The following is a 27,325-nucleotide window of genomic DNA, read 5'->3' on the forward strand; positions in this document are numbered from 1 at the left end:
GAAAAACACGGCGACACACAAACTTTCTCTTCAACTCGTTTTAATCCCAAAGCTGAATTTCATCAAGCAAAACAACAGACAGGAACGATCAGGAACTATAAAACATAAAAAAGAATCCGTGTGAGAGCCGTCAGCAGAGTTTACATGTTGTCTTCGTCAGAGTCGTCCTCCTCCTCCAGAGAATCCTGAAACACACAGGGACACGTGGATCAGCTGACTGCAGGTGTGTGTGTGTGTGTGTGTGTGGTCAGTACAGGTGTGTCCTGCTCACCTTGGCGTATTTCTCAGCCTCCTCTCTGACGTCTTTGGGTACCAGCTCGTGTCGTCCGTTTGTGACTGAGGGGAGAGGACACAGACAGGAGGGTCAGGACTGAGTCCATCACGTGACCGGCCACCTACACTGAGCATGTGCGTGGCCGGTGTAAACAGGAAGCAGATCGTCTACTCTGCGCTAAAGAAGAAAGTTCTGCTAGAGACGAACGCAGAGCAGCGATGGAGAAGAACCACAGCAGGGATTTCTCTGCACGGAGCCACGGCGAGATGGAACTGTTACTGCGAGGAACGCGGGAGGACGGAGACCGTGGCGGCGGGAAACAGACTGGGAGTCGACGCAAAGCAAATCCAGAGAGCTGCAGAGTACAAGAGTACTTTACACAGTACAGAATACTAATAAAACTCTGTCAGCAGCATCGCGTTTCTGCTTCATCACTGATCAGAGCCAATCAGGAAGCCGAACGTGAGCGTCATCGTCTCCACCCATCGGCACCAACACGGCGCCCCGGAGTGTAAAACCAGAACGGGGTCAGCAGCGTTTTCACACTTCAGCGTTTCAGTCTGGACCGGAGGAGACGCAGCAGAAGTTTTAAAAGGAAGACGTAGTAAAGTGGGCGGAGCCTCAGTCTGCCAACATCAAGTTACATCAATGTTAAAACTCGACCTGCGTCACTAACAGACGAGAACAGGAAGAGAGACAGTAGAGCTCTTCTTCTCCCTTCAGTTCAACAACACTGCATCATTGCTGAGAGACAGACTGGCGAGGAGACAGACAGGCAAGCAGGCAGACTGGCGAGGAGACAGACAGACAGACAGACTGGCGAGGAGACAGACAGACAGACAGACAGGCGAGGAGACAGACAGACAGGCAGACAGGCGAGGAGACAGACAGGCAGACAGACAGACAGACTGATGAGTTTAACGCTGGGCAGGGATCGTTCATTTTTACTGATGGCCTTATTGAGACTGCTTAACGATCCGATTCTTTATCGATACTGTATTATTTGGTGAGACCAGCCCCAGCAGCCTGAGGCCGGCTGCAGGGCGTGAGGAAAATATTCAATGTGCCATAACGTTATAAACTGAGATGACATCACTTGTGATAAATAAACATATACTGAAGTGTGCATATTAACTGCCTGGTTGTTTTTAATTTAATATTTTAAATCCAGCTAAATGTTGTTTCTGGACAACAGCAAAGTAACTCAGTAACTCTGTGACATCACAAGCAGCGAGTGACGTTTAGAAAGAACATCGGTGTGTATCAGCCCCTCCTCCTCTCTCCTGGCTGCAGGTAACGTTACAGGTAGAGGAGGAGCGGCTGCTTTGTCTCAGCAGCTGAGTTTAAGACTACAGACCCGTCTGTGCTGCAGACAGACATCTGGCTAATGCCAAGCTAGCGTTGAGAGAGGAGTAAATTAACCCTTTCTACATGTTTGGATTGATAAAGTATTGTCTTTACTCGCAAAGGTGTTATTGCACGTACTTACAGTAACGAGACGCCGCTGTCATCAACTAACGTTACAGTAGTTTGGAGCTGACTCCACCCTCACTGTGTTCCACTGCGACGGCGCCGCCTCTCGCTCTGCTGCCGGTGTGTGTGTGTGTGTGCGTGTGCAGCAGGCGGAGACTGCAGCCTGATGATTTTCTGATCCATTGCGTTTCAAATTAAATCAGATTTGACGCTCGAGACATAACGTTACATCTTAGGACCCGCAAGTCTCGATAAGCTCGGACCTCATTGATTTTGAGAAATCTTGGAACCGGGTCCCCGTCCCCATCGCTCGGAGAGGACGAGCTCTCAGCTCTCAGGTGTGATCGTCTCTCACTCGCGTGTTTCGATGCGTCAGAGCTGCAGGAGCTTCTGACGTGTTCTCACATCTCTTCTAAATATCGGTTTCTAAAGCAGCTCTTAATATCAGCCACCAACAAACCCAGATCGGTCGGGCTGCAGTTTGAACGCCGCCTTGATGTTTGTCCACGTGTGTGGGGAGAGTGCAGCTCAGGGATTGGTCAGACAGCCAAGAGGAAGTGACATCACAGGAGTTCAGCCAGTGAGCGAAACCTTCCTGTCTCTCATCATCCCTCCCTGCTGAGCACATGAAGCTGATCGACCTCACTGATCAGTTAAAGTTAACCTTTGAGAAAAAGTTGTGTACATAATAATAAACAGGAAGTGGAAGCAGCACCCTGATTGGTCGGTCCTTACCTTCTCCCACCCAGCTGAGCTCCAACTCGAAGGCTTTGTCCTTCACCTCGTCGTGAACGATGTAGATTCTGGGGACAGACGGGGCTTTTATTTTGGTGACAGTCTTGATAATAAAGTGATTCTTTCAAAGTAAAACACGATCAGCCTGAGCTGCCGTTCGCCGTCAGGACAGCTGACTCACATTTTGGCGACCTCTTTGACCAGCTCCCTGCACGTCAACTCCTTCATCTGCCGGACAGACACACAGTTACACACCTGGTCCGTCAGACGGACTCATCCGGATCAGAGCTGGCCGCTCTCTGCTCCAATAATCTGGATGTAAAGATTCAGACTCACCTGCAGTTTCTCGATCTCTGTCTTGGCGGCTTGTTTTGCTTTTCCGATGGCGCAGCCCCAGTAACCCTGAACACAGACAGAGTGGTGACTACAGACGCAGCCAAATGACAATATTGAAAAACTTTCCAGATTATTACCGATTTCTTCTGCCTTTTTTCCCCCTCATTGCATAAATTAAATAATCAAAATGAGCTTTTTCCTCAGCGTTTCCTGCAGGATGTGGAGACTGGTGGGGGGCCCGGGGCCCGGGGCCCGAGAGGGCCATTTCCTTTTAATAGACACATGTAAAATGTTTTCTACTTTCTGTGAATTTAATCCAGTTAATCTTATTTCCATCCTGTACAGACGCCTTATTTTGAAAACCGGATGTTGTCACATGCGTTTCCTCCTCGCACTAAATCCATCCAGTCCGACCCGGTTTGATAAATAATGTAGTATGTGGTTCTGGTCTTCACAGCCTCTCTTCATACTGCAGAGCCAAATGACAGGATAAAGTCTCTAACCTGCCTGTCAGCTCGCTCTGGGCCGCTTCACTTACCGTAAAGGCTGGAATACGTGTGCACTCCAAATGTAGGTGCGGCTAGTTTAATCTCCTCACAGACGAGAGACAGAAACACTCAGAGTGGTTCTTTTCTAAGAAGTCAGCCACAGATGGAGACAGTTCAGCAGAACAGCGTCTGCAAACGGCTCGGACTCTTTAAAATGCTTCCACACCGCCGACATGGCAACTTACTGTAATTGCTCGGTAAAATTTATTTGGTCTTTCAACTCATTGGGCCTCCTGGCGGTCTAACAGTGTGTGTGTGTGTGTGAAGAGTGCAGCTCAGGGATTGGTCAGACAGCCAAGAGGAAGTGACATCACAGGAGTTCAGCCAGTGAGCGAAACCTTCCTGTCTCTCATCATCCCTCCCTGCTGAGCACATGAAGCTCACTGATCAGTCTGACCGTGTGAACGAGTGATGCTGTGATGATCTTGTTCTCAGTGCGTGCAGCCTATCATCACCGTGACAACAGTGGGCGGTCTGAGTGACTCACGTATGAGATGCCGGACGGGTCGACCATGTAGAGCTGAGGACCGTCGTCTTTGTCGTACGAGCCCAGGATGAAGCTGCGGAGAGACAAACAACAACGCTCATCACCTTCCTGTTCCTGAGCTCGTCTTTTTCACACCGACACATGGTCACGTGTCAGAAAAATGGAAATGTTAAAAGTGAGTGAGCGGTACAATTTTAACCATTTCAGATATATTTAGTAAAATAAATCTGAAATCACGGTCAGCGTTGATATAAATCAATTTAAGGGAAACTCTTTGAACTTATTCTCTCTTCTAGCAGCAAATATTTACTGTTGTTTCCGTGTTCACTTGATTATACAGGAAGGAGGTCAACCATCCAAATCATCTGCAAGATCTAAATATCCGTTTATAAAGCAACTCTTTTAATATCAGCCGCCAAAAACCCAGATCGGTCGGGCTGCAGTTTGAACGCCGCCTTGATGTTGGTCTACGTGTGTGGGGAGAGTTCAGCTCAGGGATTGGTCAGACAGCCAAGAGGAAGTGACATCACAGGAGTTCAGCCAGTGAGCGAAACCTTCCTGTCTCTCATCATCCCTCCCTGCTGAGCACATCCTGTTCATTTTAACGGCCCTGTGCTCTCCTGGGACTCTGTTGTACCTGAACGCAGCACGCTCGGCGATCAGCTGACGATGAACGAGTTGAAGGTTTCAGACTCACCTGCAGCCAAACGGCCGCACGGCGCTGTACAGCGTGTAGGCGTGGACGTACATGGCCACTCTGTCGGACAGGTGCTGCAACAACAGGAAACACCGTTAGCTTAGCATCACACAAACTAAACTTTGTGAGGAGCGAGCCCGGCGGTGGAACACATCGGCCACAGATCCGGGTTCTCAAACTGAAGAACATGTTTGCGTTTGAACCAGATGATGTCACATTTTATAGACCCAACGATGACTCAGCTAAATAATCTGCAGATTAATCCACTAAGAAAATAATCAGTAGTGCTTTATGTGCAGAAAGACAAACCTTCAGTGGGATGTCGTGTCCGTAGTTTGATCTGAAGCTGGAGGCTTCTTCTCTGGCAACATCGGCGAGCGAGCGAGCATCAGCCAACAGGCCGGCCACAGCCTGGAGAGAGAGAGAGGGGGGGGGGGTCTTAGGATATTCAACCGTCAGAACAGCTAAAATAAAAAAAGTATACAACAGATGAGTGAAGTCCAGACCCCAGCAGAGGGTCAGGTCTGTAAGAAACTCCTGGACTTTAATGGCTCCTGTGTTTCAGCAGCTTCTCTGCTCCTTCAGAACAACCGTCTACCTCAGGAGCCGGCGAATCAGTCTGGCAGCGGGACAACTTTATTTCATTACCCAGTGGACCACAACAAAGGCAAATTATTTCAAGTCTTTGTGTCGCCTGCTCGTGTAGCTTGATTTATACTCCTGTGCAGGGTCTACGCACGGAGCAGCGCATTTATACTCGTGTGTCCGTCAATCTGCGTCCGCTGCGTTGACTGTTGCCGGCTGAGCAGGCTAACTTCCGGTTTCCGCTAACGTGAATGGGGGTAAAAACTGTAAACGTGCGGCTGGTGTAGCCTTTTCAAGTGTTCTCGAGAAGTGATCTCTCGGGTGGATCACGAGTCATTTTGCTCGGGTTGTGACGGTCAAGTATATCCACGTGTTACAGCTGCCGTTTTGGCCGCAAGTAAAATTTACTTCAAAGCACGGGCACTTCCTGTCGGTCTAACTGGCAACACACGTCCTGACATGTTGACACGTCCACAAATGATGTCAGACTGAGCATGTCTCACTTCCTGTTCCCTGAGCTCTGTGCTCATCAGGTCTTTTGAGATCCTTGCGTTGTCCCACCCTCATTGGGCTCATCTCAGGTAGGGACGAGTCCGCCTACAGGTGGGAGATCGACCATCTGTTGACCTGGTGCAGCCAGAACAGTCTGGATCTCAACGCTCTGAAGACTGTGGACTTCAGAAAGAGCCCAGCCCCACCCTCCCCCATCATCCCGTGTGACTCCCCAGTCACCACTGTGGACTCCTTCCACTTCCTGGGCACCATCATCTCCTGAACATCACCTCCCTCACCAAGAAGGCCCAGCAGAGGATGTACTTCCTGCAGCAGCCTGCCAAAGACAACGATGGTGCACTTCTACACCTCCATCATTGAGTCCATCCTCACCTCCTCCATCACCATCTGGTTCGCTGCTGCCACTGCCAGGGACAAGGGCAGGCTGCAGCGCATCGTTCGCTCTGCAGAGAAGCTGATTGGCTGCAATCTTCCTTCTCTTCTGGACCTGTACGCTTCCAGGACTCTGTGGCGAGCAGGAAAGATTGCAGCTGACTCCTCCCACCCCGGACACAAGCTGTTTCAGACTCTCCCCTCTGGCAGGAGGCTGCGGTCCATCAGGACCAAAACCTCTCACCACAAAAACAGCTTCTTCCCGTCTGCAGCCTCATCAACAAGCAGGTAAACTCTATGTAAACTTTCACACATGTAAATCTGATGTAAATATCATGGACAGCCATCTTGAAGATATTCTTTTATCTTTTCTTGTCAGTTTTATGTTTAATCTAGAGCTGCAACGATTTATTTGATTAGTCGGTCGAAAGAAAATTAATCGACAACTATTTTGATAATCGATTAATCGCTTCAGTCTTTGAGTTTTGGACTGTTGCTTGGACCAAAGAAGCAGTTTGAAGACGTCACTTTGGTCTCTGCAAAATTGTGATGAGCATTTTTCACAATTTCTTGAGGGTTTACAGACTTAATTAGTTGATTAATCGTGAAAATAGTCGGCAGATTAGTTGACAATAATCGTTAGTTGCAGCCCTAGTTTAATCTTGGTGACCACGCTGGGACTCAGCATCATCTCCACCGTGGTTACCATGGTGACGACCTGCATGCCACGCAGACACTGCTGCTGAGCAGTGTGTGTGTGTGTGTGTGCGCGCGTTTACCATGCCGACATGTCTGTCGATGTTGAAGATGCGTTTGTTGGAGCCCTGCTCGTACAGTTTGGACAGAACCAGCTTCTCCACCCCGAACACAACGCCGTCCTTACAGCGGATCGCTATGGCCGTGCTGAACACACACACACACACACACACACACAGCGTTATGGAAAAGCTGCTGCAGAGGTGCATTCAGGTGAAACCACACAGTCAACAAAAACATCCACTGAAAGATGAAATTCTGTTCCAGAGCTGGGCGATAAAACCAGAACAATAATTAATTAATATAAATTTCCTCATTAACAAATGTTTGATTTAATTCATCTGAATCACAAATGAATCAGCACTTAATTTTTCTGCTAAGATATTTATTTTGTTGAGGAAACAGGATTGAAAAGAGATTTTTTATCACAACAGTTCTGAAAGTTCTGCCTCAGATTTGTTTGGCATCAAGACTTTGTTCTGACCAGAAAGAAAAGTTTAACACTTGACTTTCACTCAGGAGCAAAAATCAGTCTTTAAACCTGAAAGAAATAAGATTTGATTTATCCTGATAATTGCTGATATTTTATATTTTTTTATCGTATCGCTCAGCCCCACTTTATCATCAGAACACCTGACTCATGTCCACAGATCAATCCCTCCACCGCCGTGTCTCTACTTTTCTATTACATATTTATTTAACCCGGTAAAGTCTCATGCTCTGAAAGATCATTAAAGCTCCTGACAGACGCTTCATCAAACTGCAACATGATTCATTTTGACGTTTAATACGACCTCTGCTCCCACTGAGACGCCACAGCTGACTCTTCATATCACCCACTAAACTAAATCTCTTCTCACGTCCGCTCAAAGGCAAAAGTACTGCCTCGTTCACCAGGAACACCGTCACCTGGTTGGTCATCAGTGTGAACACAAAGTGATCAGCTGTTCTCTGCTGTTACATGAAGCTGCTGACCTGCTGTTCTCTACGGCCTTCATGGCGTATTCCACCTGAAACACTCGGCCATCTGGAGAGAAGGTGGAGGCCGACAGGTCGTACTGCAGGTGGAGACAGACTTGATGTTAGCAGGTTCACACCATTCACCTATTCGTTAATTATACAACACAATAACTCAAAGTGATTTCAAACCCAAATCAAAGTGTAAATTAATATGAGGGTGTTCATCAGTTCAAAGGTTTTCAAATGAATGAAGGTCTGTGTGGCTACCAAACACTGGCACAATGTTTGGTGTGTTTTAGCTGTGAATTCAGGATTAATTACAGGACTGTTGTTTCATAATGTGCTCTAAATTTATTAAAATCCACTTTCACCTCATATGTAGTAAGTTACAATCTACTGTCACCAAACTTCACATTATATCTCATCGTTTGAAATGTCCCACTGACAGCAGCACAGGACGGATGTTTCAGCTCTGAGCTTTATTTTATCTGAGGCTGTTTATTATTTAAGGCTGTTTGGTGAATCAAGAGAAGCCCGGATGAATTTAAACACTTAAAAACATTCACAGAAAGTGTTGTGCGTCTTCTTCATGGAGCGAACTTCAGTTCACATGCAAGGAGAGTTAAATGCGGTGTATTCTAAAGGGAGTTTGGCGTACACCGGAGCTAACTGTTAGCATCGACTCTGCTTAACGTTCCCGTCAATATCACTAATTTATATCACTAAAGTGACAAAAACTGTGACGAAGCTACGGCGGGATGTTTGTTTTATTTCTGTAGGTTTTAAAGTTTTCACAGCAAACTGAATCTAAATTAAAGGAAAACTTAAAACTTTGTATACTTTCAATTTCAGTTTAGCTTCTGCTAGCGGGCCTCGTTGTGACTCAGCAGGCTAACACGCTAGCTAGCCAGCAGGCTACAGGCTTCTATGAATGATTTTCAGAATAAAAGTGGATTATTTCCCTGTAAACTGGATTCAATGTGACACAGAAACATTGGGCGTGAAGTTGAAGTGAAGTTCTGCTCAGACAGACAGTGAAACACTCACCCCGGTTCCGATGGAGCTCATTTTAACACCAACTCTGGATCCGGTCAACTGCTTTCAGCCCGCTGCGCCTGCGCGTCATCCCACTGTCAACGTCACCGCGGTCATACGTCAGCTTCCGGCTCCGGCCTTCACAATAAGAGCCTAATTTTAAAAAATCTTCCTTCCAAAATAATCTCAATGAAGCTCCATTTATTAGCTTTTTCTGGAGCTTTCGATCATATCACATGGTTCTCTTCAGCACACATAAAAGATAAAACACGTTATATGAGGGAGAAACAAATTAACATATATCCAGTAAAATAACAGACTTTTTAACAGAGTAATTATAATAATAATTGATAATAACTGAGACACAGAGTCGGAGAGATATTGTTTTTCAATACAAATCAAATTAAAATTGGGATTGTTTTGGGTTCCAGCCTCACAGATGTGAAACAACATGAAACATTTTCAGAGAATCAAGCAGAAGCAAATCTTCTGAAAAATCTCCAGAGCAGCTTCTATCCACAGTAAGGACATTTAAAGAAAAGATGACTAATGGATGCAACTTCTAGTTTACAGAAGGAACTGTTTTAAATGAGTTTAATAATTTATTACAGGGTCAGCGTCTATGTGAAACTTTCATTTGAACAAAGTTTCCCGCACGTCTTCCTGTTTTCCGCGAGCTTGACACAGCTGCACTTAAACACCACAGAAGAAGACTTCTTCCGTCCTGCGCGGGTTCTCTGCCGCCGCCTGCTGCTGCGGAGTGACGCAGCAGTGACGTCACATAAGGTTTGTTGTTTTGATCTGGGGGGGGGATTAAAAATTAACCACATGTTGACAGTTTTCAGCCTTTCTGCTGTTGGATGTATAAATTAAATGGATATAATGTACAACCTCCTGAAATGTACAAAGTTGACTTTTTTATGGCTGAACAGAATTTTGCCGTTACAATTAATATTTTATTATAAAAAACTTTTCTTTATTTTGACTTCTCTAAAAGCAAAATACCACATTCTCCCACATTAATGCTAAATCCCTTTAAATATGGTCAAAGATGAATCTGCTGAAGTTCAAAGGAGGCGCAGGTAGTTTCTGGGTGGTCTCTAACAAAAAGACAGTTCTTCACGAGCTGCAGTGAAATGTGACGTAACCGAATACAAACAGGTGCAGAAAATTAGAATATCGTGAAAACGTTTTTTTTCTTCCCGTAATTTAGGTCAAAAGGTGAAACTTTCACATATTCTGGATTCATTACACAAACGTTTTTATATTCTGATATTTTAATATTTTGAGATATGGGCTTTTTATTTCCATGAGCTGTAATTACCAAGATTAAAGCAAAAAAGGCCTGAAATATTTCACGTTGTGTCTTATAAATCTAGAATATATGAAAGTTCCACTCTCGTCTTTGTGGTGCAGCAGCAACGTCACCATATAAACATTTCATGCCATAAAAAGTTTAACAAATATTTCCTTTAATAATCAGCTGATCGTTTGTGTCCGTCTGTGTGTTTAGGTTCTGCATGATGTACAAGTACAGACCTGAGAACCTGTTTGTAGCTGCTTCTGCTAAAAAAATACCTAAAATGTTCAGAAACATTTTGAGAATTTAGTGTCAAGCTCACTGACCACAGGATTTCTCTGATGTACCCGCCCACAACAGAAACCTCAGACCAATCAAAACTGTTGTTACACATCAACAGTAGTTAGAAGCCATTTGGCAGAAATGCCAATCAAATGAAACTGTAGCGACTAAATAATATTAATATATCTGTGTTGATGTTTCAGAGACTCATCAGCTGGTCCTGATATTCCTGACCCCCGATTCTCTGCTCTTTATCTTATTTATGTTGAAAACCTGTGGCGACCAGGTAGAGGCGGGGCCTAAAAACCTGTGGCGACCAGGTAGAGGCGGGGCCTAAAAACCTGTGGCGACCAGGTGGAGGCGGGGCCTAAAAACCTGTGGCGACCAGGTGGAGGCGGGGCCTAAAAACCTGTGGCGACCAGGTAGAGGTGGGGCCTAAAAACCTGTGGCGACCAGGTGGAGGCGGGGCCTAAAAACCTGTGGTGACCAGGTAGAGGTGGGGCCTAAAAACCTGTGGCGACCAGGTAGAGGCGGGGCCTAAAAACCTGTGGCGACCAGGTGGAGGCGGGGCCTAAAAACCTGTGGTGACCAGGTAGAGGTGGGGCCTAAAAACCTGTGGCGACCAGGTGGAGGCGGGGCCTAAAAACCTGTGGTGACCAGGTAGAGGCGGGGCCTAAAAACCTGTGGCGACCAGGTAGAGGCGGGGCCTAAAAACCTGTGGCGACCAGGTGGAGGCGGGGTCTAAAAACCTGTGGCGACCCGGTGGAGGCGGGGTCTAAAAACCTGTGGCGACCCGGTGGAGGCGGGGCCTAAAAACCTGTGGCGACCAGGTGGAGGCGGGGCCTAAAAACCTGTGGTGACCAGGTAGAGGCGGGGCCTAAAAACCTGTGGTGACCAGGTAGAGGCGGGGTCTAAAAACCTGTGGCGACCAGGTGGAGGCGGGGTCTAAAAACCTGTGGCGACCCGGTGGAGGCGGGGCCTAAAAACCTGTGGAGACCAGGTAGAGGCGGGGCCTAAAAACCTGTGGTGACCCGGTGGAGGCGGGGCCTAAAAACCTGTGGTGACCCGGTAGAGGCGGGGCCTAAAAACCTGTGGTGACCAGGTAGAGGCGGGGCCTAAAAACCTGTGGTGACCAGGTAGAGGCGGGGCCTGAAAGGCTGTGGTGACCAGGTGGAGGCGGGGTCTAAAAACCTGTGGTGACCAGGTGGAGGAGGGGCTGAAAAGCTGTGGTGACCAGGTGGAGGCAGGGTCTAAAAACCTGTGGTGACCAGGTAGAGGCGGGGCCTAAAAACCTGTGGTGACCAGGTGGAGGCAGGGTCTAAAAACCTGTGGTGACCAGGTGGAGGCGGGGTCTAAAAACCTGTGGTGACCAGGTGGAGGCAGGGTCTAAAAACCTGTGGTGACCAGGTGGAGGCGGGGTCTAAAAACCTGTGGTGACCAGGTGGAGGCGGGGCCTGAAAAGCTGTGGTGACCAGGTGGAGGCGGGGTCTAAAAACCTGTGGTGACCAGGTGGAGGCGGGGCCTGAAAAGCTGTGGTGACCAGGTGGAGGCGGGGTCTAAAAACCTGTGGTGACCAGGTGGGGATTTGTGGCGAGCTAATCTCTTTCTTCTTCTGTTGTTGTTAAAGGATGACGGGACACCCTGGACTCAACACCAACAAAGCACTTTCTAAATGTTTGACTTCTGAACGGAACCATCATGGCGCACCTGAAACCTCCAGCCAATAAACGCCCAGCGCTCTGAGCTCCTGTCCAATCGGAGAGCTTCTTTCAGTAAACGTCGACACAGAGGAGTTTAAGAAAAGTGTCCATAAGTTTTATTGAGTCTCAGTATGACCAGGGAGGGTTACAGACCTGCTGAAGGTTAAACAACTAAAATGTTGTGAAGTTTATAATCATCTCTTTTTCTTCTTCTTCTCTTTTTATTTCTCTTTCTGTCTCCACTCACTAATGGAAGCTTTGGTCACAGAAGAAGAGTGAAAAACATTCGTGTACAGTGAAATTTAAAAAAGAAAATAAAGATCGGGAACAAAAACAGATTTTTAACTTTTTCTTTACAACAAATGAAACTGATCGACGTTAAGGCAAACAGACCGTCAGCTGGAGGACAGGAAGAGGTACAGGCGGGGACGAAGGTGATGAAGAGGACGAACTAATACAAACATATACAGGCTGTCTTTAGTGACATTACACTTTAATAGGAACGGGAACCGAGAGCTGGACGCCGTCACACAGCAGCAGCAGCACAGGAAGTTCACCGACACATTAAAACCACCCACACACACCGCCAAAATAAGAGAACAGAAGAGGAAGAAGATGAGGACAGAGCGACACGCTGACGGCGGCTGAAGCAACAACAGAAAGACAGAAAGACGTCGAGCTGCAGAGAAACTGCTCGAGTCCTGAAAGTCTCTAAAGATCCTTCCTCAAAGACCAACAGGAAACAATCTCCTTCGCAGGAGATTCAACGCGCTCTGAAGACGAGAACTTGTTTCTCTGGTGGATCATCGAGCTCTGAGGACTTTAAGAAGGAAACAGGAAACACTTCTCTGGACTCTCAGGACTCGCAGGGACCTGCAGGTCAGATGAGGATCAGCTCCGCCTCCTCTGAGTGATGTTCACATGTTTGAATAGGATCCGCCAGACCCCCGGAGGATCTGAGCCCAGAAACATAATCAATACCTGTGTCTGACTTGGCTTCTGGACAGCAGAATCTCACCCAGCAGGAGGGGGCGCTGCTGAGCCACGACACGTTAAGTGTTTAAAACTGATCGACTACGTATCTCACTCAAATTCTACCAACACGCCGTTATGACTTCGTTTCGTAATCAAGAAACTCGAAGACACAATAAACCGAGAGACGCGGCTGCCACAGATGACGCTAACGCTAGCTACTGAGACAGCTTAGAATTACGTCCCGCCTCCTGCTCTGCCTCTGATTGGATAATCCTACCTTTAACCTTTGACCAATCAGAGGCAGAACTGAGCTTCTTCTTCTGGTGTTTTTGTCAGAGAACATCAGCGCCTCCTTCTGGTCTGGAGGAGGGTTGACCCTGATTAAACCCTAAATGGAAGCAGAGAATCGTTCCCGATGGAAATAAAACATTTACAGTTTCAGACTGAATGTAATTCAGATGTTCGACGTTCTTTACGATCGTGTTTGGACATTTGAGAAGTTCAGGTTTGTGTTTCTGTCGACAGAGGCGCTCTGGGATGACTCCAGATGAATCTGAACTCTTTAGTTTCATGTGAAAATCACTCAGGAGAAGAGGCTGAGATCCACTCTGGGACAGGTGCTGCTGCACAGAGAGGGAGGAGGAGGAAGATGAAGAGGACGGTGTCTGGTTAGTGATGAAGACGACAGACTTCCTGTCTTTTTTAACCCTGTGCTCTCTCTCTCTGGTCCAGAGTTCTCCGTGTTGTTCGTCCGTCCGTTCAGGCTCCGCCCACAGCGAGCGTGCCCATGTGGTTGTGGGTGGGGCGTGAACAAAGGGGCGTGTCCAGTTTGGTGTAGGCGGGTCACACAGTTAAGTGTTACCTTTCAGGACGCCCAGACAGCTCTGCAGCAGCTGCAGGTTCCCCTGCAGGTGAGAGGGGCGGGGTCAGAGACACAGGTGAACACCCCCGCTACGAGCTTCAATGCTAACTGCTGCTAAACCGCTAAACCTCAGAGCTATTCCTACTTCTGCTGCTGTTTAACACACAACTCTCTGTTCCCCCTGCTTCCAGTCTCTGTGCTAAGCTAGGCTAACACTTCCCCCTGCTTCCAGTCTCTGTGCTAAGCTAGGCTAACACTTCTCCCTGCTTCCAGTCTCTGTGCTAAGCTAGGCTAACACTTCCCCCTGCTTCCAGTCTTTGTGCTAAGCTAGGCTAACACTTCCCCCTGCTTCCAGTCTTTGTGCTAAGCTAGGCTAACACTTCCCCCTGCTTCCAGTCTTTGTGCTAAGCTAGGCTAACACTTCCCCCTGCTTCCAGTCTTTGTGCTAAGCTAGGCTAACACTTCCCCCTGCTTCCAGTCTTTGTGCTAAGCTAGGCTAACACTTCCCCCTGCTTCCAGTCTTTGTGCTAAGCTAGGCTAACACTTCCCCCTGCTTCCAGTCTCTGTGCTAAGCTAGGCTAACACTTCCCCCTGTTTCCAGTCTCTGTGCTAAGCTAGGCTAACACTTCCCCCTGTTTCCAGTCTCTGTGCTAAGCTAGGCTAACACTTCCCCCTGTTTCCAGTCTTTGTGCTAAGCTAGGCTAACACTTCCCCCTGCTTCCAGTCTTTGTGCTAAGCTAGGTTAACACTTCCCTTGCTTCCAGTCTTTGTGCTAAGCTACGCTAACAGTTCCCCCTGTTTCCAGTCTTTGTGCTAAGCTAGGCTAACAGTTCCCCCTGTTTCCAGGCTTTGTGCTAAGCTAGGCTAACAGTTCCCCCTGTTTCCAGTCTTTGTGCTAAGCTAGGCTAACAGTTCCCCCCAGTTTCCAGTCTTTGTGCTAAGCTAGGCTAACGCTTCCAGTCTTTGTGCTAAGCTAGGCTAACAGTTCCCTTGCTTCCAGTCTTTGTGCTAAGCTAGGCTAACAGTTCCCCCTGCTTCCAGTCTTTGTGCTAAGCTAGGTTAACACTTCTCTCTGCAGTGATTGGTTACCTTGGCGTGTTTCAGCTCCAGCTCCGCCAGCTCCACCAGGTTCTTCCTGAAAGCAGCCACTCGTCTCGTCTTGAAGTCTACGAGCTCTGCATCAGAACAGAACCACAGTTAGAGACGCAGCAGGTGGACCGCCACCTGAAACAGCTGAGCAGCAGAGGGGAGAACAGCTGGAACAGGAGCTAAACGTGTGATCCACTCTGGCTCAGACTGTTTCACCTCCTGCTTCTTCCTCTGGAGTCTAACTGCTGACCCTAAAGTGTGGCGCCTCGCTCCAGCTGGAAAAGAAGCGCCGGTCTGATCGTGGACTCACCTTGCTTGGCGGACTCGGAGATCTTCTCGAACTTGTGGCAGCAGAGCTGCTGGCTGGTCTCGGCCTGCAGGACGTCTCTGTTTTTGGCTCGAGCTTTATCCAGAGCCTTGTTAGCGTTCTCATAGTCCACCAGGGCCCGGCTCCTCCGGTACAGCAGGTCCTGGAGCATTTTGATAATAAAACATGATGATGAGAACAGAAGCACAGAACAGCGGCAGCCTGATGCTCCGGCTGTCAGGACGCACCTTTGCAGCCTGCGACTCCCTCAGGTAATATTTCAGCAGGTCGGCCAACTTCAGGTCTTCATCTGCTGCCACTCGAGCTTCGATCTTCTGTAAGACATCGACACACAGAGATCACGGTTTCACAATCGGCTGTTGGGTGAAGAATCAAACACGTTCAACGCGTCTTAAAGCCTCTATTTATAAACAGTGTGGCCAAAAGTATGCGGACAGGTGTGTTGTTGAGGGTCATCTGACAGCAAACGTACCCTGGTTTTCTCAAACAGCTCCGACACCTTCAGGAAGAACCTGAAACACAACGAACAGGAAGCAGGTCAGAGAAGTACCAAAAGGCAGCGCCGTCAACTGACCAACAGCTCAAATGAGTCGGATCGTACTTGCAGACGTCTGTGGAGTCCTGCGTTCCTAACGTGTAGAGAGACGAGGCGATTCTGTTGATGTCGTCTGCAGCGTCTGAACACACACATTACAGCACATAAAGCAGTTAGCTGACAGGAGCCGTCCTGACTTCTAGCCCCAAAACACTGGATCCTACAGTTCCCATGATGCACCTGGTGAGTCTTCCATTGGAGCCTACAGACGTTGTTAGAAAGTGGACTCTTACTTTTGTGCGAGCGGATCATCCGGTCAGATTTGGCCGAGGCGTCCTTCACCCGGTTGTGATATTCTAACAGGAACGTCTTCTCGTGCTCGAAGAAGTCGTCCACGTCCTGAAACACAGAAACAATCAGTCCGAATGAAACGTGAAGGAGAACCGATACGGAACCGCAAAACTCTGGTTCTTCTGTTTGTCACCTTGACTCCGGCCACCAGGACGCCGTCGGCAGACTTCACCACATTCTTAAAGAAATCCTCCAGCTTCTCCTTCTTGTTCTTCCCTCGTACGCTCAGCTGTCAGAGGGGAGAGGTCAAAGGTCACGCACACATATACAACATGGAACACACTGGTCTCCATCTTCATCATCATTTATCCTCTGGAGAACCACAACCTGAGATCCTCACCTCCCAACCGGACAGCAGCTCTAACTCTTGTTTTGGCATCGAAATGACTTCAAAGGTACAAAAACCTTTTGAATCAGTGCACTAAATCTCGTGACAGGCGAGACGTGGAGGAAAGGGATCCTTTCCATGATGTTGTCAGACCCCTGGTGTAACAGTCTGAGCCTGTCAACAAGAAGCTCTTTCTGTGGTTCAGCTGCCGGCCGAACACTTTCTGTACCTACTCATCATTTCAGCACCAACATATGTGGATTTAAAAACACTTCAATATACTAAAATTATCTCAACTCTTTGTCTCCTTACATTAAACTCTATGTTCGCTGTTAATGTCCGTGCACAGCAGCTGTAATGCATAAATGTCCAAGTGTGAGTTTGTGTCTGAGACTCGATCTGTTGCTTAAAGTTAAATTCTGTTCAGGAGACCCAGAGTGTTTCAGAACATCCAGCTAACAGCTACGTGTGCTCAGATCTCTTGTTTGTGGCTCAAATCTTTTTACATTTTTGTTCAGAGTATTTGATTTCTACATATTGTGCTATAAATACAGGTGCTGGTCATGTAATTAGAATATCATCAAAAAGTTGATATATTTCAGTAATTTCATTCAAAAAGTGAAACTTGGATATTATATTCATTCATTCATTCCACACAGACTGATATATTTCAAATGTTTGTTTTGTGATGATTAAAACTGACAACTAATGAAAACCCTAAATTCAGTATCTCCTAAAATTAGAATATTACTTAAGACCAATACAAAAAAAGGATTTTTAGAAATGTTGGCCAACTGAAAGTATGAACATGAAAAGTATGAGCATGTACGGCACTCAATACTTAGTTGGGGCTCCTTTTGCCTGAATTACTGCAGCAATGCGGCGTGGCATGGCAACGTGGATTCTGTGCCTCTCTCTCTTCCTCCAGACTCTGGGACCTTGATATCCAAAGGAAATGCAAAATTTCCTTTCATCAGAGAACATAACTTTGGACCACTCAGCAGCGGTCCAGTCCTTTTTGTCTTTAGCCCAGGCGAGACGCTTCTGACGCTGCGTCTTGTTCAAGAGTGGCTTGACACAAGGAATGCGACAGCTGAAATCCATGTCTTGCATACGTCTGTGTGTGGTGGTTCTTGAAGCACTGACTCCAGCTGCAATCCGCTCTTTGTGAATCTCCCCCACATTTTTGAATGGGTTTTGTTTCACAATCCTCTCCAGGGTGCGGTTATCCCTATTGCTTGTACACTTTTTTCTACCACATCTTTTCCTTCCCTTCGCCTCTCTATTAATGTGCTTGGACACAGAGCTCTGTGAACAGCCAGCCGCTTTAGCAATGACCTTTTGTCTCTTGCCCTCCTTGTGCAAGGTGTCAATGGTCGTCTTTTGGACAGCTGTCAAGTCAGCAGTCTTCCCCATGATTGTGTAGCCTACAGAACTAGACTGAGACCATTTAAAGGCCTTTGCAGGTGTTTTGAGTTAATTAGCTGATTAGAGTGTGGCACCAGGTGTCTTCAATATTGAACATTTTCACAATATTCAAATTTTCTGAGATACTGATTTTGGGGTTTTCATTAGTTGTCAGTTATAATCATCAAAATTAAAAGGAACGAACACTTGAAATATATCAGTCTGTGTGGAATGAATGTGTACATTATACAAGTTTCACTTTTTGAATGGAATTACTGAAATAAATCAACTTTTTGATGATATTCTAAATATATGACCAGCACCTGTATGCACAACTGCCCTCTACTGGTTAAACTGGACGCCTGAAGCGTCGTGTCGGGTGTCTGAAGGCGCCTGAAGCGTCGTGTCGGGTGTCTGAAGGCGCCTGAAGCGTCGTGTCGGGTGTCTGAAGGCGCCTGAAGCGTCGAAGCATCGTGTCGGGTGTCTGAAGGCGCCTGAAGCGTCGTGTCGGGTGTCTGAAGGCGCCTGAAGCGTCGTGTCGAGTGAAGGCAGGTGAAGCGTCGTGTCGAGTGAAGGCAGGTGAAGCGTCGTGTCGAGTGAAGGCAGGTGAAGCGTCGTGTCGAGTGAAGGCAGGTGAAGCTTTGTGTCGAGTGAAGGCAGGTGAAGCGTCGTGTCGGGTGTCTGAAGGCGCCTGAAGCGTCGTGTCGGGTGTCTGAAGGCGCCTGAAGCGTCGTGTCGGGTGTCTGAAGGCGCCTGAAGCGTCGTGTCGGGTGTCTGAAGGCGCCTGAAGCGTCGTGTCGGGTGTCTGAAGGCGCCTGAAGCGTCGAAGCATCGTGTCGGGTGTCTGAAGGCGCCTGAAGCGTCGTGTCGGGTGTCTGAAGGCGCCTGAAGCGTCGTGTCGAGTGAAGGCAGGTGAAGCGTCGTGTCGGGTGTCTGAAGGCGCCTGAAGCGTCGTGTCGGGTGTCTGAAGGCGCCTGAAGCGTCGTGTTGGGTGTCTGAAGGCGCCTGAAGCGTCGTGTCGGGTGTCTGAAGGCGCCTGAAGCGTTGTGTCGAGTGAAGGCAGGTGAAGCATCGTGTCGTGTGTCTGAAGGTGTGTGAAGCGTCATGTTGTGTGTTTGAAGGCATGTGAAGCGTCATGTCGAGTGAAGCGTTGTGTCGGGTGTCTGAAGGCGCGTGAAGCGTCGTGTTGGTTGTGTCAGCAGTGACTCACGTCCTGGTTGTACTCCAGGAAGACGTGGAAGTTTAGGTCCTTTCTGAGAACAGGATGAGCCGCTACACGACACAGGAAGACCTCATGCATGGCGACGGTCTTCTTGAAGATGGCCAGGTACTCCCTGAGAGAAAACACACAGCAGTGAGTGTGAAAAACTGAAGATGACCACTGGTGAACTCTTAGTTAGTGACTCACGCCTCCAGCTCCTGCTTCATTTTGGTGAATTCCTCCTTGGTCATGGATCCTTCTCCCTCCCCAAGCTTCTGCAGCTTCTCTCTGGATGCATCAAAGTCTGGTCTTGGGGGGGCAGGGGGGATCTGCACAACAACAAGCATCAGACTAAACATTCTCTCTTTATCCAACTCTAGTAATGTTCTGATGGCTGAACTGACAAGCGATGTTACGAGAACACATACTTTAGTACGAAGTCAACACAAAATTCTGAAAACTTCCAACACGTGGACGTTGGCAAATTCATCTACGGAAACCGGGGTGAAGTTTAATATTCAACATTTGTGGGTTTCTGCAGCTGCTAACTTCAACAGCTCCGTGTCAAAGTCTTGATTTCTCCAAGTTCTGGGATGTTGAAGAGCTAATTCAGGCAGACGTTTCACAGTTTGATCACCTGAAAATCACCAAAGATGACGATGCAGTTTGCGGCTCTAAGAACTGAACATCTGTCCAACGCGCCTGTTACTGTAGGAGCAGTTAGGGGTTGTCTTGAAAGGTCAACACGATCCATTTCACTCATCAATATCTGTTTAGTTTTTCAATATAAAAGTCTCAGACAACTGCTGATATAAATAAAGACCACCCCAAAACGTTTATAATTTGAAAGCACAGGGTCACGTGAATGGATGGCAGGAGATTATCGGGTTCATTTTGTCTCATCAGTCTGAAGCTCTACAGAAATGTCTGAAGAGCATTAAAGACAGGTGGAGAAGAGCCAAGTGCAGACAAGACAGTGTCGTCTGCATACATGTTGATGGAGGGATGTACCACCAATGTCCTCAAGGTCTAGACCTGGGAAACAGGCTGCTCTGTCTCGGTTTCTGAAAATGAGCTCTATGTTGAGAAGTCGACCACAAATATGAAGTTTAAACAGCTGTATTTCCTCATAAAAAACTGCATTCTGTGACACTAACAGCAGTATTTCAACTTAACAAGTCCACACAAGTCACCACCTGGAGCGAGCGAGAACACATTTGGGTATTAGACTGTACTTGGCTGGATAAAGACTTTTGAATTGGAACAGTACTAGACTAAGTGTCTCATAGGTGTTGCTCTGTGCCGACCCGGGCCTTTTCAACGGGAAACAACGCCGCTTACTGTGCTCCACGGCTACGACAGAACCACCAATGATCGGATTCGAGGCCAAACCTTCCAAACGATTCCACCAGAATCATAAGTTGGAACATGTTGCCCAGCCTCAGTCGTGAGGGAGTGTGTGTGCGGTTCTTACGATGTATCCTGCGTATTCTTCATTCTCCACAAACGAGTCGTGCAGCCAGATGAACTCTTCATGCTGTCGGACCACCGAGAACTCGTTCTGCTTAAAGTTGGGGAGCGTGCTCTGTGGAAACAGGAAGTACATCACCAGATCAGCTGATTAACGTCACTGTGTTATAACCAATTAAAAGAATCATCCATAAGCAACATCCATAAGAAATGATCTGGAGCCTGAATCATCATCGAGTGACGAGATTCATTCAGGAGTGTAGAACATGTGATCAATGGGGGAATTAAATACACAGGAATGTAAATTAGATGTGACACCTCAGGATCAGCTGCTTAAAAAATGAGTCGTTCCTCCTGTTCGTACATTAACCACCTCTTTGTGAACACTTTCAGCACGTCAGTGGTGGCGCTCTGTGCAAAGACATATTCTGAAGTTTAAATGAAGTTTTTCTGAGACGGCAGCAGCCCGAGTCTAACGGATCATTTAACCTTAAACCCTGAACCTTCACACAGGGAGGAAGCAGAGCGCTCTGAACTTCAGCGAACACTCGCACAGCCTCACCTTGGTGTGGACGGTGAACTTGACTTTGTCTCTCTCGCTCAGAGCGTCAGAGATGTCGACCTGCAGCGTGGCGTCCGTCTGCAGATCCACGTTCACCGCCCGCGACTGCAGGAGGAGAACAGAGACCACATATCCCATCATGCACCACACCCACTGACAAGCAGACATGCATGTGTGTGACGGCCTGCAGTGACTGCAATCACTTCCACTGATACCTGCAGAGCCTAAAAAGGACCCTTAAATTATAACATCAATAAAGTGTAAATGATGGAAACCAAACTTTAAACTCTTCCAGCAGGAAGAAGTTTCATAAAGAACATTTAATTTTACTTTGAAAGATCCATTTCATGTATTCACAAGCTTCCTGTGTGGGTCCACGTGGTCAGTTAGAAGAGGCGCCGGGCCGCCTGTGAGCTGAGGATCACGTCACCAACGGGGTTAGATAAAATGACACAACGAACACATTTGAGCAGGAAGTGATTGCTGAACGTGACGTCTGTTGTCTGGTATCAATAACAATAACTGACGTTTGTAGATCAGCGACGTATTAAAGAAAATAAAGGGAAAACTTATTTTATCACGTGTATTTTGAAGGGATCCTTATGTGGTATTTAAATTCTGTAAATATTCATGATGGATAAAATATCAGCAGGAAGCTTTAAATTAATTATAAAGCAGGAAGCTTTAAATTAATTATAAAATAGTTTAACGTTGTTCTGTTTCTTCACATTTCTCTACAGTAACTAGCCTCCTGATGCCAGCGTTGGATGAAGCGTTTACAAAGTCAGCGCAAAGACACGAAGCGACCGGAGCGCTGAAGGCGATGGAGCAAACTCAAAGTGAGCGACTGTGTGACCAATCACAATTGCCTATCAGCGTTCAGACTGTCCAGAGGTCAGCTGAAGGCTTCAGAGCGTGCAGAGGACAGAGACGGCGGGCAGAGAGGAGCGACGGAGTCTCTGCTGAGCTACAGGAGCTCTGGAGGAGAGAGCCGGGTGGCGCCGGAGCTTTGGACCAATAAACAGCGGCCGTCAGATTCTGCTCTGATAACTGTTCACTGACAGGAGGAGCTCACTGCAAACTGCTTTATTTAAATAACTTTTTACTTTAATCTGTGGGATTAAAACGTGGATTTATCTCCACTCAGCAGCAAGCTGCCCTGTTTCCTGCTGTTACTGTAGCTGCAGAGCTTCCTGTTTATCCAGAGCGACACACCTGGGGCCTGTACCCAATATTATGTAGCTGCAGTACCGGAGGCTGCAGTTTCAGGACCCCTGCAATCCTGGAACCGCAGCTGTGGGACCGCAGTTCTTTTGCGACAGCGCAATCTAGTGGAGTGGTGGTGCTAATGCACAGCAACACGAGGGAGGTTAACCCTGGGAGCTGTAGGGTTAACCAGCCGACATGCATATAATCAATAACTTAAGTTTAGGCACACACTCGGTGGAGGTTGTGGTGACGGTAACTGGCTTCCGGGGGCTGAACAAGAGTAACATAGTTAGCTAGCCAGCTAGCTGGCAGTATCAAAGTAAACACGGGTCCTAGAAATGCAGTTCTGGTCCTGAAACTGCAGCCTCCGGTACTGCAGCTACATGCTACTCCCTGCACCACGAAGCAGGATCTGAGCTTATCCAGGTAACTTCGGGGTTAACCCTGCTGGGTTTTCAGCACCACGAAGGTGGTTCACTTCTACCGTGTAGATCGCCATGGTAACTAAACGGCTAACCTGCTCCGGAGCAGGTTCTGTTCCAGATTAGAGATCAACTCTATGAAGACGTCGCCTACTGACCAATCAGCTCTCTAAGAAATGACCTCACCGCCTGTAGGAGATCCCACAGACTGTTTATAGGCTGCTTTCGGTTTGCTGCGGTGATACGGAGAAACTCTTGTCTACAGCGATATCATCCTACAGAGACTGATTAAAAGCCTCAGGTCACTGTAGACCTGCAGTTTTTTACAGAAAACTTACTAACTGCTCTGACATGAGTTTAATATTTTTGATTTGCTCCCAGTCCGACATCGGGCGAAAGGCGGGATACACGCTGGACAGGTCGCCAGTCCATCGCAGTTGGTAGGATATTAAAAGACTAAATTTATAATAATAATATGAACGTAGGCTGTTTATTTTAGATTAGTAGGCCTATAGCTTTCTTACAGGCTTCGTGGTACCGCTTATCCCGACCGTGATTGTTCGGGTAAGTGAAGCCAGATAACTGAAAGACATCCTGGGTATGTTGAACTCGCTTCGTGGTGCAGGACCCTGGGGGCTGCTGGGAGAAAAGAGACTAAGCTGAACGACCCGGAAGCTCAGAAAAAATACGAGTCTGTTACTTGATTCCAGCTGTCGTTGTGTTTTACTGTGAAACACGTTAGCTCAGCTCTGATCAAACCAAACCCCATTCAGAAAACAAGCGTTTTAAAAGCTGTGTGCTTGTCATCTGGCTGGCAGACCAGACAGAGCAGGAAGTCACATGTTTAACAGATCAGCATCATGACGTCGTTATTTCAGCATCAGTTTGATCTGTTTACTGAAACTAAATCACAGCTAAATGTTTATTTTGGGTTCATCCAGCCGCAGAGATGGCGGGTTGTGTTTATTCACCTCCAGCGGTCAAACTCACGTGAGAAAAACAACACGGGGATTAAATTTGCGTTTGGTCTGAAAGTCAGTCATGTGATCCGTTCACCGCTGGTTTGAGTCCGAACATGCAGAACGTCACCAGAGTTTTCTGGCTTTCTCTGGTATGAAAACATTATTGGAGCTGAAAGGATCAGCTGATTCACTGATGTTCATCCCGACACGTTAACTGGGTCATTATTTAAACAACTCTGGTTCTGGCTTTCCTCTGCAGCTGGACTTCATGTCTCTGTTTGGGACTGCTGGTCTGAAAACCGTCTCACTCAGAGACCAAAGTACTAATCACGTGACTCAGTAAAGAAAACAAGCGCCCAGCTGCAGCCACAGACCAGAACCTGAGTCCTCTGAACCTGGTCTCACAGAGAAAGAGGTCTCACTCTGCTCGGTTCCTCTGGACTTTCCACATCTGACTTTAACTAAGGCGAATTAACTAATTAGCATCCGAGCAGTGTGTGTGTCATGTGACAGCTGTTAGCTTCTAGCTCCGTTAGCTGCTGAAGCTATGGGCCTGCAACTGGGTCTGTGTTCGGACCCCCAGCTGGATCTGTGTTCGGACCCCCAGCTGGATCTGTGTTCGGACCCCCAGCTGGGGGGACCCAGTACAGCTGAACGACGCCGACTGTAGCCCGTTAGCATGAAGCTAACGTTAGCCAACACGGCGAACCTGGCTAAGAACCAGAGCTAACGCCAAGTTAGCCGCTTTAGCTGAGCCGAACCGGAGCCAGCGCTGACCCGGACACACAGACAGGTGAGCGGGGACAGACAGGTGAGCGGGGACAGACAGGTGAACAGTGAGCACTCACTCCCCGGTCCTCCTCGGAGAGGAAGTCGGGTCCATCGTCCAGCCCTTCCTGCTGCGGAGACACAGAGCAAAGAGCCGTTAGTTTACCGACACAGCGGCGGCCCACTGACCGTAAAACAACAACACCACGGGCCCCGCAGCACCGGCGGCCCCCCGGGGCCCGGTACCGAGAAGATAGAAGAGGAAAAGCAGAGGGAGAGGCGAGAAAAGAGTGGAACCCACCATCATGGCTGCCAACGGGTGGAGACCGGAAGTGCTGTGACGTCACGGCGGACAGGCAGAGCTTTAGTCAAACATTTAATTTTTAGATTAAATTTATTAAGAAGATTTCGACTCGTTTTCACCCTGAAAATCCTAAAATAAAGTTTAAAAAGAATAAAAGAAAGATTCTGACGTTCCAGCAGAGGAGAGGTTCATTATTACCAGCAGAGTCTCGGGGCCACATCAGGATTATTTACTTACTTACTCTCGAAATGCAAAAACTAAATTAAAAAAAATCTTCATCCTTACTTGTCTCCTTATGTGGCCCCGAGACTTTGGACTGCTGCGCCAGGATGTCATTTTGGGGTTTTAGGAATCTTAAAGACAAAAAACTTTTGATTCATCTTAAAATACAAGATATAAAGTTCTCCAACGAAGGTTAAAGTCAGGGCAGCTGGACTTGGTTGAAGATACTGGAAGACGTTTCGTCCCTCATCCAAAGGACTTCTTTAGTTCTGACTGACTGGCAGGGAAACTCAGCTATTTAACCTCAGTGGGGTCGTTGGCCCGGGTCATCGATACCGCTGGTTCGTTAGTGTTCCTTGTTGCTGTGACGACAGTCGTTACAGTACTTACATCTGAAGGACAGAGGACACTCGTTTGAGGACCACCAGGTGCACATTTTAGACAGAGAAGATGGATGGTTTGAAAGAGGTGTCAAGGAAGCATCTACACCAGGGTGGAGAAGCCGTCATTGAACAGAGGAGGGGGTCTACGCCACCACTTATCCCCCACTTACAATGCTGTCCTTTCATCACTTCCCAGGAAACTCAACAAACGTAACCTATTGGCCTCAGGTGAAGATACCAACGATGGTCGTTCAGTCTTGGCCACAGGTAGTCTTAACGACTGTAACGACTGTTGTCACAGCAACAAGAAACACTAACGAACCAGCAGTATCGACAACCCGGGCCAACGACCCCACTGAGGTTAAATAGCTGAGTTTCCCTGCCAGTCAGTCAGAACTGAAGAAGTCCTTTGGATGAGGAACGAAACGTCTTCCAGTATCTTCAACCAAGTCCAGTTGCCCTTGATTTTAACCTTCGTTGGATAACTATGACCTGGATGACTGAGAATCTTCATAGACAAGATATAAAGTATTATATCCACACACAGGTGTCATTTACCCTGAGGACGCTGGGGGACATGTCCCCGTCACTCGCTTGAAAATGTTAAGAAATGAAAAAGGTTTGAGAAAAGTTTATTTGCACAATAAGAAAACATGCGCTGCAATTTAAATACAGAAGAATCAAATGTGCATTGTTTGAAAAATTTTAACAACTAAGCAACTTTGAGCACAAAATTAACCTGTCAAAAGATATTTGATGAACAGTTTGGCCAATCAACACTGTCAGGAAATGAAATGATAAAATCTCAAATACTACACTGGAGTCGGCTTTAAAGCTGCTCCTGAAGGTCCAGTCAGCTCTGCTGAGTCCCACATCCTTACAGAGACCTGGTCCAGGATCAAGCTCTCGGCGGGCGGAGATGGACTCTGTGTTCAGATGCAGTCAAAATAATGTCAGACTGTGAAGATGAAATATTATCACTTTAATTCTGTTGCTGCCGTTTACAAATTCAACCAATGCCCTGCAGAAGTATTTCCTGGATGTTTACATGAAAATAACTAAAATATAATAATTTATTTTACCCTAATACACATTTAATTATGTGTAAAGTTCTGTGTGAGCAGCATGAAGTGACGGCACACTTTCATTTTGGAGTACAACCAGATTTATTAGCAAGTAGTTCTTGTTTGGGCTACTAGGTGCGTCACAACAGTAGATATAAACCTACATAAATATAAAGATATCTAAAAATATGATATTGACAAAATATATAAGTTGTGAGGAATAATAAGTAATAATGAGCAATAATGCATTTAATTATCTACATGTGCAATAAAAGACATTAACAGGGTGTACTGCAGATGGGGGCTGGGGGGGCTTTAGAGTCAGTGGCAGTCCCAGCTCTTGTTGATGAGGCTGCAGATGGGAAGAAACTGTTGGCTTAAGGTTTTGGTCCTGGTGGACCGCAGTCTCCCACCTGAAGGTGGACTCATCCCCCAGTGAGGGAGGTGTGATCTGCACACTGCAGGAGGTCGACGGTGGCCTGAGGAGCAGCTGCTGGTGTAGTGTTGTGTAATGTCCATCGTGTCTTATATTTACAGAATGCTCAACTCATTATCTCACCTGATCTCGTTCATCCAGTCCCTCCGAAAGACGGTGAGGCCACTTCCTTGTTTTTGTTGTTGTCTGAAGACATTTGGGTTTAAGATCAAAAGATGAGACAAGAGTTCAGAATTTCAGCTTTTATTTCCTGGTATTCACATCTGGATGTGTTAAACAACTCAGGACGAACCACCGTTTGTATTAGACCACAGCGTTCTGAGGTGAGCAACAGTAATGGAACAAATAATCTTAAAGTAAATAACATTTAATATTTGGTGGCAGAACGTTTGCT

General features: G+C 47.2%; 2 protein-coding genes and 3 non-coding genes across 6 annotated transcripts; all 5 read right to left on the reverse strand.

Moving 5' to 3' along the window:
* Positions 1-93: 93 nt before the first annotated feature.
* Positions 94-8,909, reverse strand: LOC119889562 (proteasome subunit alpha type-3). The gene is made up of 11 exons (XM_038700430.1): positions 8,784-8,909; positions 7,752-7,834; positions 6,800-6,923; positions 4,860-4,961; positions 4,551-4,624; positions 3,854-3,926; positions 2,819-2,884; positions 2,664-2,710; positions 2,483-2,550; positions 272-336; positions 94-185 (listed from the first exon to the last, which is right to left on the reverse strand). Exons 1-11 carry the CDS (start codon positions 8,802-8,804, stop codon positions 141-143), a joined length of 768 nt encoding a protein of 255 aa, XP_038556358.1. The 5' UTR covers positions 8,805-8,909; the 3' UTR covers positions 94-140.
* Positions 2,283-2,361, reverse strand: LOC119889564. The gene has a single exon (XR_005442097.1). It is a non-coding gene; the product is annotated as a small nucleolar RNA SNORD53/SNORD92 (small nucleolar RNA).
* Positions 3,649-3,727, reverse strand: LOC119889565. The gene has a single exon (XR_005442098.1). It is a non-coding gene; the product is annotated as a small nucleolar RNA SNORD53/SNORD92 (small nucleolar RNA).
* Positions 4,352-4,430, reverse strand: LOC119889566. The gene has a single exon (XR_005442099.1). It is a non-coding gene; the product is annotated as a small nucleolar RNA SNORD53/SNORD92 (small nucleolar RNA).
* Positions 8,910-12,146: 3,237 nt separating the features above from the next.
* On the reverse strand, positions 12,147-24,873 carry LOC119889561 (sorting nexin-6). Of its 2 annotated transcripts, none has more exons than XM_038700428.1 (14): positions 24,824-24,873; positions 24,603-24,653; positions 21,162-21,266; positions 20,604-20,714; positions 19,337-19,458; positions 19,139-19,262; positions 16,327-16,422; positions 16,136-16,241; positions 15,909-15,984; positions 15,780-15,819; positions 15,535-15,621; positions 15,290-15,449; positions 14,980-15,065; positions 12,147-13,933 (listed from the first exon to the last, which is right to left on the reverse strand). In XM_038700428.1, exons 1-14 carry the CDS (start codon positions 24,827-24,829, stop codon positions 13,880-13,882), a joined length of 1,224 nt encoding a protein of 407 aa, XP_038556356.1. In that variant the 5' UTR covers positions 24,830-24,873; the 3' UTR covers positions 12,147-13,879. The 2 variants fall into 2 exon arrangements, with proteins under 2 accessions (XP_038556356.1, XP_038556357.1); XM_038700429.1 differs by having other exon boundaries at positions 24,603-24,650; positions 24,824-24,844.
* Between the last annotated feature and the right edge of the window lie 2,452 nt (positions 24,874-27,325).

This window comes from Micropterus salmoides, unplaced genomic scaffold (assembly GCF_014851395.1).
Source record: "Micropterus salmoides isolate LMB-PRFRI ecotype aquatic unplaced genomic scaffold, ASM1485139v1 Ms_hic_scaffold_544, whole genome shotgun sequence".
Classification (NCBI taxonomy): Eukaryota; Metazoa; Chordata; class Actinopteri; order Centrarchiformes; family Centrarchidae; genus Micropterus; species Micropterus salmoides.

Bases quoted from the DNA above. Each gene is read 5' to 3' on its own strand.
- LOC119889562 (XM_038700430.1), bottom strand. From the start codon at position 8,804: ATGAGCTCCATCGGAACCGGG. The intron at 7,835-8,783 runs GTGAGTGTTTCA...CTCCACCTGCAG, and splicing joins TGAGCTCCATCGGAACCGGG to TACGACCTGTCGGCCTCCAC. The intron at 186-271 runs GTGAGCAGGACA...TGTGTGTTTCAG, and splicing joins AGGCTGAGAAATACGCCAAG to GATTCTCTGGAGGAGGAGGA.
- LOC119889561 (XM_038700428.1), bottom strand. The intron at 15,622-15,779 runs GTACGTTTGCTG...GATGTCTTACAG, and splicing joins AGCTGTTTGAGAAAACCAGG to AAGATCGAAGCTCGAGTGGC. The intron at 13,934-14,979 runs GTAACCAATCAC...TCTCACCTGCAG, and splicing joins TGGAGCTGAAACACGCCAAG to GGGAACCTGCAGCTGCTGCA.